Below are 12,102 nucleotides of genomic sequence, written 5' to 3'. Positions count from 1 at the left end.
AACAGGAGATACCGAGCCGCTTTCCCCAGATGACATCCTGTTCAGTGTGGGAGTTGGAGGAGCACTGCTTTTTCTTCAACACAGTTGCTGATGAAAGGGATCTGTTAAAAAGGACTGCGATGGTTTACACTGCAGATTGAACAGAGCATTAAGTGACTGCATTAACGTGACTGCAGTGGGGACAACGGTCGTCCCTGTAATGTAACAGTACTTTGGCATAGGTGCAATAATTGTTCTCGTGCCCTTACCTAATTTGTCACGAAGTGATAGCTAGCTTCTCTCCAGCAAATGTCCCCCATCTCCTCCTCCACTGCTCAGCCCCCTCCCAGCAAGTGTAAATAGACGAGCGAATGTGTGTACTTTATGTCACCCGCGCCTCCTGAAGCTCGGGATTACTGCAAATCACTTCGAATGGCTCCTCGGAGGCGTTTGCGATATCGCCCACCGATACAGCTCAGACGATCCGAATTCGATCACATCCCTGGCTCTCTCGCCGCCCTTGCCAGTTTGGGGCTGTAATTTTCCAAACAACCACCTCTCCTTGCAAAAGTTAAAAATCAATCCACACAGAAACAAAATGCTGACTTCCTGAGAGGGCTTCTCTTTGTCGAGCTGCCAGCTTATGACCAATAAAGAGATAAAGAGGAGAGAAAGGAGAGAGGGAGAGAGAGAGAGGAGAGAGAGAGAGAGAGAGAGAGAGAGAGAGAGAGAGAGAGAGAGAGAGAGAGAGAGAGACTTGCTTCCTGCTCCCTAAGCAGGGATTTGCCTGCGATGCGCGGAGAGGACTGCGGCTGCTGATTTACACAGTTGGCGCGGAGGAGGGGCCGGGGGTGCGATGGGCTGATCTGGGGGCTCCCGAGCGCCGCTCCCTCGGTGCGCGATTTGGGGGCGGCTGATGGATTTGCTTTCGGGTTCCATCCTCGCTTTTTCCTATATTGCTTCCTAATACCCGACCTGGCGCTCCCGATTGAGGAGCACACGTTGGTAAGTAACGTGTAATCCGATTTTAGTTATTTCCTAGGCCATGAAAGTGGCACTTTTAAAGCAGGTCAGTCTTAAAAGATGCCTTCGCCGCAGCCGCGATCGTGTCCTCGGCCTGAGAGGCTCGGGGGCCCCCTCCTGTGCCCACCGCCCCTCCGGCTGCTGCTCCGGAGAGGGTGCCGACCGGATCGCTTCACCTTCGCGCCGTGCCCGAGATTCCCCGGCCAAGTGGAATCGGCGTGCACAGCCATAATGTGGATCCGTGCCCCCTCCCTCCTCGCCTGACCGTTGCCGGGAGCTGGGACCCCGTCGCCCCCTTCCCGCCTCCCCTCCGCCTCTCCCAGCTCTCTCCCTCGCGTCTGCACGCCCGTCCACCCCCACTCGCACCCAGGCAAAGGGCAAAGAGCAAAGACGCTCGGGAAAGGCGAGGGCCACTCGCGTCTCCTCGGGCAGGAGGAGGCCTTGGGCAGGGGCTGCGCTGCGAGTGACAATCTTTGGGGGAGAGCGCAGCACGAGAGAACAATCCGGGGAACCAGCCGGAGCAGCAAAGCTCGCCCCCCATCGAGAACATCGAGGATTTCCATCAGCGATCCCAGTCCTGGGACGACCCGGAGCCTGACTGCCGCGGGGCGTCTGGAGCTCGGTCCCCGACCTCGCCGGGCGAGGCGCGCGCGGCTCTTGCTTTGGTATGCGACGATCAGAGTCTCCCCGCAAGTCTCCAAGGTGGAAATACTTAAAAGGATTACAAGCGCGATTCGGCAGCCGTTCTGAAAGTTGGTAACCGGAAAAGAAGGAGAAATAGGCTACAGGATGAAGGATGGAACTGAACCTCCCAGAGAGTTTGCCCCTCCCGCTGCGCAGCGCCTGGAAGCAAACCGCGGCGGCTCGGAGCGCTCTGCGCAGCTAGGTACTCCCGCCGTCCTTTCCACTTTGCCTAATTGCAATCAGTGTTTCTGGTGTGTCGGCTGCGCACCGTAGAGCTCACAGACTGGCTTCGGCGTCTGCTATACGTTCACAGGTGCTAGGGGTTGGGTGCCTTTTTATTGGATCAGTTAGTTATCAGGAACATGGTGGAAGGAGCGGTACTGGCGACTAACGCACTCGCGGGCCCCTTCCGGGGGGAGGACGTGCTAACTCCAGCAAATAGGCCAGGTGGCGGCGGCGGAGCGAGGGACCCCTCCCCCAGTGGGTCGTTCTGTTATATTGGAAGAGACTGGAGGAAAACAGCTCTAGCTTTAAATTTTTTTTTTTTTTCATTGCTAAACTGGCCCATTGCCCCCTTTGCTTGGCGACAGTAGATTAGAAAGGATCTTTAGGAGGCTCAAAGCTCTCCAGAAAATGAATGATGCAGCATTTTAATTATTTGTTTTAAGGGAGGTCGTCTTGCTTCCATATTGGAATATTTAATCTTAGATCTGGAGAGATTAGTGAGCTTCAATACCCGGCGGAGTATTGGAGAAGAAGTGGGAAGGGGCATTCTGGGGAGAAAGAGCTTCTTGTCCTCTCTGTGGACAAACAAATGGTGCGGGCGTTCTCAGCCAGACGCAGAAGAAACCGGGCCCCAGGCCCTCCATTCCCTAACTTTTGGAGCCCTTCCTATCCTTTACGTATGCTATCTTGAGGAAAAGAAAGGGAAGCCGGTGGAATAGCCTTTAAGATGTGGGTGAAGTCCAGCACATGGGGGATGGTACTTCAAGGGAAACAGAGACTTTATTTCAGAGGGGACCATTTACTGACACCGGGGTGCACAGGTCAGGTCCTGGGTTCATCAAATCGTGGATTCCCCTAAGGTCTGTGAAACAGTCACTGCCTTTGCATGTTGGGTACTGAAGGTGCTGGGGTGGGGGTGGGGTGGTAGCTATGTGTGTGTGTGTGGGGGGGGTGGTGGGTAGAATTGTTCTGGTTTTGAGCTCAGGCGCCTAATGTGGACTTGCTCGTGGGCTGAGACCTGTCGTCCCCTGGGTGGGTCCAGACTATTAAGGGTGGTAAATGCCAGAGGATCCTACATTCACAGTCCCGGACTACTGCTCTCATTCTTGGCTACCTGGGGACAGTGCACACACGTGTGGTTATTCTATGTGCAAAAGATCCTGTGAACCTCCTATGAATGACTTTTAAAAACTGTTTTGTTGAGTTAGGTGACTTCTGTGTTTTAGATGGACAGAATTTGATGCAGGAGCCTTTCTTTTTGTTAATATTTGGTTTTGTAAAAAGTATTCTAAGGGAAAGAAGTCTCTACCTACTAACTTTGAACCTTTGGGCAACTGAGGTTGAGTTTACTTCTTCAGACCTGGAAGTCTCCCTTCCTCAACCTGTGTGTTAGTGACAGAACTGGCACACGCGTTGGGGAGTGGGAAGGGTCCATCTCCTACACCATCTCCAGGTAACTTGTCTGCCACTTAGCTCTCTCGGTGTTGCCACCGAGCTGCATTTCCTCCCAGCAGGAAGGACTATAGACTGGCAGCTGAGCCTTTGCAAACTCCCTTAGAGGGTTCCTGGAAACTATGGTCTGTCTGGTGGCTTCTCTACACTGCAACACCTTGCTTCAGTCGCTCCTAACCCAAGAAACCAAGAAGAAAGGGGGAAAAAGAAGAGGAAATAAAACACAAAGGAAAAGAAGCCCTGAATGTGGACTGCTATTCCTAGGAGGCTTTTCCAGGTGGCAGAATGTGAAATGTACTGGAGTTGGTGACCCAGTGGTCTGCTCTTTTGTCCAGAGCATTGTCTTGTCCATTTTTCTCTTTTCTTTTTTTAAGGGTGGAAGAAAATCATGATGGTTGAATTCAGGAGAAATCGAAGGCTCTGAGCTGCAGCCCAACCAAAGGATTCCTGGTGCAAAGGGATCGAAGCAAAATGCAGGAAACTCTGTCCAAGTCACTCTGGATGCCTGAGATCTTATTTGGGACACCTAGGCAGATTTGGCTTTTCTCCTTCCGGGACTGAATTTCTTTCTCATTCCATTTTTCTCAGCGACTGTATTTGCTGTGAAAGGCCAGTTCCGAAGGATAGTCTTCACTTTCCCGAACGTCAGCGGTAGAGAGAGCAGGTTTGGGAAATAGACAGAGCATCCCCGGGGGCGGGGGTGGGGAGAGAGAGAGAGAGAGAGAGAGAGAGAGAGAGAGAGAGAGAGAGAAAATCTTTCCCCACCAAAGGAATGCTAGAATATTTCTTGTACTCTTCCTCCTTTTTGTTTGCTATTTTTCCAATTTGTCATTCTCTCTCTCTCTCTCTCTCTCTCTCTCTCTCTCTCTCTCTCTCTCTCCCGCACACGCGCGCGCGCAATCGTACAGTCAGGGCTTCCTAGCGCTCGCTCCCGACCCCATGCTAAGCGCGTTCCCCTGCTTGGAGCTCATTTTCGTGACGTGGAAAGCCGGATCCAGGGTTACAGCACATATTTAAAAAAAAAAAAAAAAAAAAAAAAGGCAGCGCGAGAAAAGTCCGAGATCCTGCGCTGTAATCAAGCCTTCTTCCTCCCGCCCTTCCTCCCGGTGCCCAATGGGGTGCTGCCGGTACCCCCAGAGAGCAGCCTCCGCGGCGGCGGCGGCGGCGGCCGAGGCAGCGGCCGCGGACCTGGAAGCCTGCTGCAGCCCCTTCTCCTTCCTCTGTCGCGGACCGTGCCAAGCGGCAGCTCTGCATCCTAAAGAAGCCCATTGAAGAGCGCATTGCATTCTCAGCACGTCTCGAGCTCGCTTTTCTCCCCCTTCGGACCCCCCTTCCCCGCCCCCATCCCCTTTGGCTTCAGCTTCAGCCTAGAGGAAGGGAGGGACGAGGAACAAGAGAGAGTCCTTAAACTCCAGCTCCCCCCTCCCCCGTGCTCAGTGCTCAAAAATAAAAATCTGCAAAATAGGTAAGTCAAAGACATCTGGAGCCTGTCTTGCCTAAACTGCAGGGGTGTGGAAAACAGGAAAAAATGTTTAAGAGAAGATGGTGAGGAAGAAAGAACTTAAATCGATTTTAATATTTTATCAGCCAGCGGGGAAGACTAACTGATGCTGCAGTGTAGCTCGTCTGCCTTCTCTCTCTCTCTCTCTCTCTCTCTCTCTCTCTCTGTCTTTTTCATTTAATTGTTTCTAAAAATTGAGTATTGCACCCCAAGGCAGATTTCTCTTTGCTTTCTCACGGTTTCTTTTTTCCTTACAGCTGTGCTCATTACATGCAAGTTCACCGCAAAGATAAATTTTGAGCCCTTTCCCTATAAATTAGACCACTATATTTCAACTTAAGAAATGTATCTTTGATGTGTGTATGTGTGGAGAGAAAGAATGTGTTGGAAACTCTGATTTATTTTGATTGATTGAAACCAGCCATTCAATTTTGATTGATCCTCTAATGACTGAGGGAAGGCAATGGAATAAAGCTGTATTATAATTTATTTACAGACAAATTGTCATTTACTGATGATATTAGACAAGGAGACAGAGCCATAGAGGGAAGCTCTGTGTGGTTTTTAGAATAGTGCACTTCATTCATGTTTTCTGATTGGAAAAGGTTTTTTTTTTTTTCTGAAATGTATTTCATGTGATAGATCATTTATTAGCAGGTAAGAACTGAGGTTTACACCCTCCCTGGCCTTTCACCTCCACCTGTAATCAGCCACAAGAGCTTCTAGCTTTTTAGGGTACCTCAGTTGTTCATGAAGGCAGAGAAAGACATTCCAAACTAAGCTCTGCAAGTGTTTAAATTCAGACACTCCCAGGCTCAGCAACCTTTAGTTGTCACTATATTTAGCTCTCAGGACTGCAGGGCCATGCTCTTTAGAAGGGCTGATCTTTCCTAAATACTTTAAATAGTCAAATAATAAAGCACATAGAAGTTATTTAATTAAAGAAGATGTCAATAATCAGTTCTGCAAAAGGGGTTGGAGGGTATGGGAGGTTACTGACTGTGCGCTGTAATGAAGCATGCTTGATAGTTTCTTAAAAGAAGTCTCAACTTTTCTTGAGATGCCAGCATCTTCCACATCTCAGCCCAGGATGCTGGGCAATGGGTCCCCACTAGCATTCATAACTTTGATAACTTCAGGCGAGCTTGTGTCTTTTTAATAACAGAAATGTATATTGAGAAGGACATTTTTTTCTATCAGAGAATAAGGTTCACAATGGGTCAGTTTGAGTTTTAACAGCTAAACAAGTGCAATGGCTAAATTGTTGCCATTATCAGTGACTCTGCCTGTGCTTTAAAGGCTACACAGTATTCTAGTTCTGTTGCTTTCTGTGAGAAACATGCAGGCTGCTTTTGTTCATGTGATATGTCGTTTACCAAGTAGGGTTTGGTTCAAGAAACTGTCTTTGCCTGTTTCAAAATTTCAGAGTCTCCTAAGATTAAAATATAGGGCACACTCTAAACATTAAACATGTTGCTCGCTCATTTTGATTGTCAGTTTGGAAATGGCTGAAGTCTTTATATCGCTCTTAAATAGCCCCACATGTAGGAGTCAATTAAAATAGTACATGACTAAAAGCTAAAAATCTGCATCTTTATTTCTGTTGCAGTTTTGTAATCAAGCACGAATGATGAAACCCTCCATAGCTGAGATGCTTCACAGAGGGAGGATGTTGTGGATAATTCTTCTAAGCACAATTGCTCTAGGGTGGACTACCCCGATTCCCCTGATAGAGGACTCAGAGGAAATAGATGAGCCCTGTTTCGATCCATGCTACTGTGAAGTTAAAGAAAGCCTCTTTCATATACATTGTGACAGTAAAGGATTTACAAATATTAGTCAGATTACTGAATTTTGGTCAAGACCTTTTAAGCTGTATCTGCAGAGGAATTCAATGAGGAAATTATACACCAACAGTTTTCTTCATTTGAATAATGCTGTGTCCATTAACCTTGGGAACAATGCTTTGCAGGACATTCAAATGGGAGCTTTCAATGGTCTTAGGATCTTAAAGAGGCTATATCTACATGAGAATAAACTAGATGTCTTCAGAAATGACACCTTCCTTGGTCTGGAGAGTCTGGAATACCTGCAGGCAGATTACAATGTCATTAAACGCATTGAGAGTGGAGCATTTCGGAACCTAAGTAAATTGAGAGTTCTGATTTTAAATGATAATCTTATCCCCATGCTCCCCACCAATTTATTTAAGGCTGTCTCTTTAACTCACTTGGACTTACGTGGAAACAGGTTAAAAGTTCTTTTTTACCGAGGAATGCTGGATCACATTGGCAGAAGCCTCATGGAGCTCCAGCTGGAAGAAAATCCCTGGAACTGTACGTGTGAAATTGTGCAACTGAAGAGCTGGCTGGAACGCATTCCTTACACTGCCCTGGTGGGTGACATCACCTGCGAGACACCTTTCCATTTCCATGGGAAAGACCTGCGGGAAATCAGGAAGTCAGAGCTCTGTCCCCTGTTGTCTGACTCTGAGGTGGAGGCCAGTCTGGGGAGCCCTCACTTGTCATCAGGCAAGGAGAATGCATGGCCAACTAAGCCTTCCTCCATGCTGTCCTCTGTCCATTTTACTGCTTCTTCTGTTGAATACAAGTCTTCAAATAAACAACCCAAGCCCACCAAACAGCCACGGACACCAAGACCACCCTCTACATCCCAAGCTTTATATCCTGGACCAAATCAACCTCCTATTGCTCCTTACCAGACCAGACCACCAATTCCCATCATATGCCCTACTGGATGTACCTGTAATTTGCACATCAACGACCTTGGCTTGACTGTCAACTGCAAAGAGCGAGGATTTAATAACATTTCTGAACTTCTTCCAAGGCCACTGAATGCCAAAAAACTGTACCTGAGTAGCAATCTGATTCAGAAAATATACCGCTCTGATTTTTGGAATTTTTCTTCTTTGGATCTCTTGCATCTGGGAAACAACCGTATTTCTTATGTCCAGGATGGGGCCTTCATCAACCTACCCAACCTAAAAAGTCTGTTTCTGAATGGCAACGATATAGAGAAGCTGACCCCTGGCATGTTCCGAGGGCTGCAGAGTTTGCACTACTTGTACTTTGAGTTCAATGTTATCCGGGAAATTCAGCCCGCAGCCTTCAGCCTCATGCCCAACTTGAAGCTGCTGTTCCTCAACAATAACTTGCTGAGGACTCTGCCAACTGACACCTTCGCAGGCACATCCCTGGCTCGGCTGAACTTGAGGAAGAACTATTTCCTCTACCTTCCCGTGGCTGGTGTGTTGGAACACTTGAATGCCATTGTGCAGATAGACCTCAATGAGAACCCCTGGGACTGCACTTGTGACCTGGTCCCCTTCAAGCAGTGGATCGAAACCATCAGCTCCGTCAGTGTGGTGGGAGATGTGCTCTGTAGGAGCCCCGAGAACCTCACACACCGAGATGTGCGCACCATCGAGCTGGAAGTTTTATGTCCAGAGATGCTGCATGTCGCACCAGCTGGAGCGTCCCCAGCCCACCCTGGAGATTCTCACCTTGTTGGGGGCCCGACAAGTGTACCACCTTATGAGTTATCTCCTCCTGGGGGCCCAGTTCCACTTTCTGTGTTGATTCTCAGCCTGCTGGTTCTGTTCTTTTCAGCAGTATTTGTTGCTGCAGGCCTCTTCGCCTACGTGCTCCGGCGACGTCGGAAGAAGCTGCCCTTTAGAAGCAAGCGACAAGAAGGCGTGGACCTCACCGGCATCCAGATGCAGTGCCACAGGCTGTTTGAGGACGGTGGAGGAGGCGGCGGTGGAAGTGGGGGTGGAGGCCGACCCACTCTTTCCACGCCCGAGAAGGCTCCGCCTGTGGGTCACGTGTACGAGTACATCCCACACCCTGTCACCCAGATGTGCAACAACCCCATCTACAAGCCTCGGGAGGAGGAGGAAGTGGTTGCTGCAGCGGTGCAGGAAGCAGACAGCGCGGAACGTGGGGGTCCTGGGACACAGCCGCCAGGAATGGGGGAGGTTCTCCTAGGAAGCGAGCAGTTTGTAGAGACAGCAAAGGAGCCCCACAGCAACTACCGGACCTTGCTGGAGAAGGAGAAGGAGTGGGCCCTGGCGGTCTCCAGCTCCCAGCTCAACACCATAGTGACGGTGAATCACCACCACCCTCACCCTCACCACTCCGCAGTTGGTGGGGCTCCAGGGGGAGCTGGGGGAGCTGGGGGAGACTTAGCTGGGTTCCGCCACCACGAGAAGAACGGTGGGGTGGTGCTGTTCCCGCCTGGGGGAGGCTGTGCAGGGGGCAGTATGCTGCTTGACCGGGAGAGGCCACAGCCAGTGCCCTGCACGGTAGGGTTTGTGGACTGTCTCTACGGCACAGTGCCCAAATTAAAGGAACTACATGTCCACCCCCCTGGCATGCAGTACCCAGACTTGCAGCACGATGCCAGGCTCAAGGAAACCCTTCTCTTCTCAGCTGGAAAGGGCTTCACAGACCACCAAACCCAAAAAAGTGATTACCTCGAGTTAAGGGCCAAACTGCAAACAAAGCCGGATTACCTCGAAGTCCTGGAAAAAACATCATATCGGTTCTAACAGAAAGGAGAAAATTAATTAGTGCTTTTTTTTTCCCCAAAAAAAGAAAAGTAAAGCAAAAGAAATATATACCCTGCTCCTTTTACACGTGTCCCAGTACCTCCATCCTCGCAATCTTCCCTGCCCGGAACAGAATTGAAACCGCATGATAACTAGAGAATTCAGATGTGTGCTCTTCCCTCTGCTGCGATTGGAGGAAGGGCCATACTCAGATCATTAATCAATGAAGTGCCTTCGCAGACTTCTGCCAGCAAATGTTATCATTATTTTTTATACCGAAACTTGAGACTTTGACTGTGCCGTGTATAAGGTATATTGAGGGTCGTTGTATTGATCCTAATTAAGTAAAATTCAATGTGTCTTTTTATTTTCAGTAACTTTTTTTCCCTTTAAATGTAGTTTTGTTTAAAAGGGGGGAGGGGGGACTGACGTTTGTGGCTCTCTTTCCCCTTCCGCCGTGGCACAGTTTCTGTACATGTATTAACAATGCAGTTTGCTGCATGCCTGAAAACTGCAAGACGGGGAGGGCGGGGCGGGTCTTGCTGGAATGTTCTCACTCGATCTCTTGTCTCTCTCACATACTGCTATATGCAAACCACAAATCCCTGCATACAGTTAGGTTCCTAAACCTGCAGCTGGTGCAGGTACATACACAGACACACGCACATGCACACACACACGCACACACACACATACGCACACGCACACGCACACACGCCTCCCTTGGAGCCCAATCTGCTCAGTTCGGGTTTGATCCATTCCCCTCCTCTCCACGGCCTCACCTGCCCTTCTCTCCCCGTGTACAGCTCACGGTGTCTCTCCTAGGACCCTGGGAAAAGTCCCATTCGAGGCTGGATCCTACCGGAGTGAAGGCCTGGTGGTTTAACAGGTGGAAACACCCTGTAGGGATGAGCACCCTCTGTGACAATTCATGCTGATGCCAAGAGTTTTTGGAGAACATCTGCACTTTCTTATATATATATAAATATATAAAATATTAAAAATAAAAAAGCAACTGGATATATATCACTAACAGCTTTGTAGGAAGCACTTTTAATGTTTTCTCTCTCACACACAAAGATTCAAAAGAAATGTGCATATATTTATTCTGTAATTTCAGTGATTATAAATTGTAAAGGTAATGTTTAATCATTGTATAGTGATTATGCGTCTGGTATAGCTTTCCTAATAAAAAGATTTTGAAAATCATAATACATTATATATAGAGGATACAAAGCTTGAAACTTAAGCTTCAGCTATGCCATGCCTTTTGTGCGCCCATTTTAAAGTAATTATTTCTTTTACTTGTTATACAGAACGCTAATTTATTAACAAGTTTGATGCACTGTGATATTGATAAGTCTTATAATTGATCGCCCTTACTCCATATCAGGATGCAATTGGGATTCAACAATGGCTGAGTTATAGTTCATTTCTTTTTCTTGGACTGTGAATTCCAAAGTTAGTACCCCAGAAAGACGCTGTTTTTTTAGGCATGATGCATTTGGAAGAAAATAAAATCAACTAGATTGCTAAGAAGTATAGGGTTTTTTGACGAAGGCACTTAAAGATCCATGCATCTTAAGGTAGTAAATGACTTAAAGGAAGTAGTGAAATTGTTGTCTGTAAGAAATTAGGCACTAAAATTATACAGTCACCAACACTCCACCCCACCCACACATATGCGACACAGTCAGAATCAAAGGCGTTGAAGCCAATTTGACTGTCAGTATGCCGTTATCTATGAAAGATGTCATTATAATATCTAGCCACTGTTTCTCCCGATCACTGACTGCAAAATACCCCAGGAATGTTTGAACTTAAAACACAGAATGCTGAATGAGTGTTACTTTCTGTATGACATTGAAATAATTTGGGAAAATTAACTTGACAATAATCCAAGTTGTGTTCCATTTACCTGTGCATGAAACCAAAGAAAATTGGATTTTAGGACGCCAGTACCTTGATAAAAAGAAATCCGAGTTTTGAGACAGGCGTGTATCGTGCTAGGCCAGTAGAGGGCAGCAGAGCTCCAGCGATCCACAGCCTTGGTAGCTACAGAATTGCTCAGTGAAGTGTTTTCTGCCAGCGTTTCTTCAAGCTGCTCTCGGTAGAAATTATCGTTACGTGTTGAATGTAACTCATCCCAAGTCACTGATGCCTTACATCACATTTTTCCAACAAAAAAGGAATAAGACCAGCAGTTTTTAAAGCTGGGTGGTAGATAAAGCATTAAGATAGTGTATTAAAGAAAAAAAAAAAGCCTAAGAATATCTAGAACCCATATAACCCTTGATTACTCATATTTAACTATCATATAGAAAATTAAATATACAAAGATAACAACACAAAGTGCAACTTTTCAGGACTATCTTGCATTTCATATGCTGTACCTATAACTTTTACCCTCAAATATTTGAAATATATTTTAAAGTTCTTTAGGGAAAAATGTGGACACAATTTACGATTACTTTATGCAAAAATACTAAAATGAAGCTATACTTATTCAAGATAATCGGGCCCATTATTAAATGTTAATGTTCTTCTCTCTTTCTCTTTTGCTCCCTTGCGGCTTTTGTTGAGATAGGGTGTCATTATGTAGCTCAGGCTGGCCTCGAACTCGCCATGGTGCTGAGGCTCAAAGGCTAGAAGTGTGAGCCACCACCTT

The 12,102-nt window shown here is 47.4% G+C and overlaps 1 protein-coding gene across 4 annotated transcripts; it reads left to right on the top strand.

Moving 5' to 3' along the window:
• The first annotated feature begins 200 nt into the window (after positions 1-200).
• Slitrk3 (SLIT and NTRK like family member 3) lies at positions 201-9,801 on the top strand. 4 transcript variants are annotated; one of them, XM_004645996.3, is made up of 2 exons: positions 201-984; positions 6,474-9,801. In XM_004645996.3, the coding sequence occupies exon 2, from the start codon at positions 6,492-6,494 to the stop codon at positions 9,432-9,434; it is 2,943 nt and encodes a 980-aa protein (XP_004646053.1). In that variant the 5' UTR covers positions 201-984; positions 6,474-6,491; the 3' UTR covers positions 9,435-9,801. The 4 variants fall into 4 exon arrangements, with proteins under 4 accessions (XP_004646053.1, XP_023562029.1, XP_023562031.1 ...); XM_023706261.1 differs by lacking the exon at positions 201-984 and adding an exon at positions 1,368-1,888; XM_023706263.1 differs by lacking the exon at positions 201-984 and adding an exon at positions 2,761-2,771.
• The last annotated feature ends 2,301 nt before the right edge of the window (positions 9,802-12,102 follow it).

Source organism: Octodon degus, unplaced genomic scaffold (assembly GCF_000260255.1).
Source record: "Octodon degus isolate 3935 unplaced genomic scaffold, OctDeg1.0 scaffold00247, whole genome shotgun sequence".
Taxonomy (NCBI): Eukaryota; Metazoa; Chordata; class Mammalia; order Rodentia; family Octodontidae; genus Octodon; species Octodon degus.
Note: the sequence above shows the minus strand (reverse complement) of the source record. Positions and strands in the feature narration are given on the sequence as shown.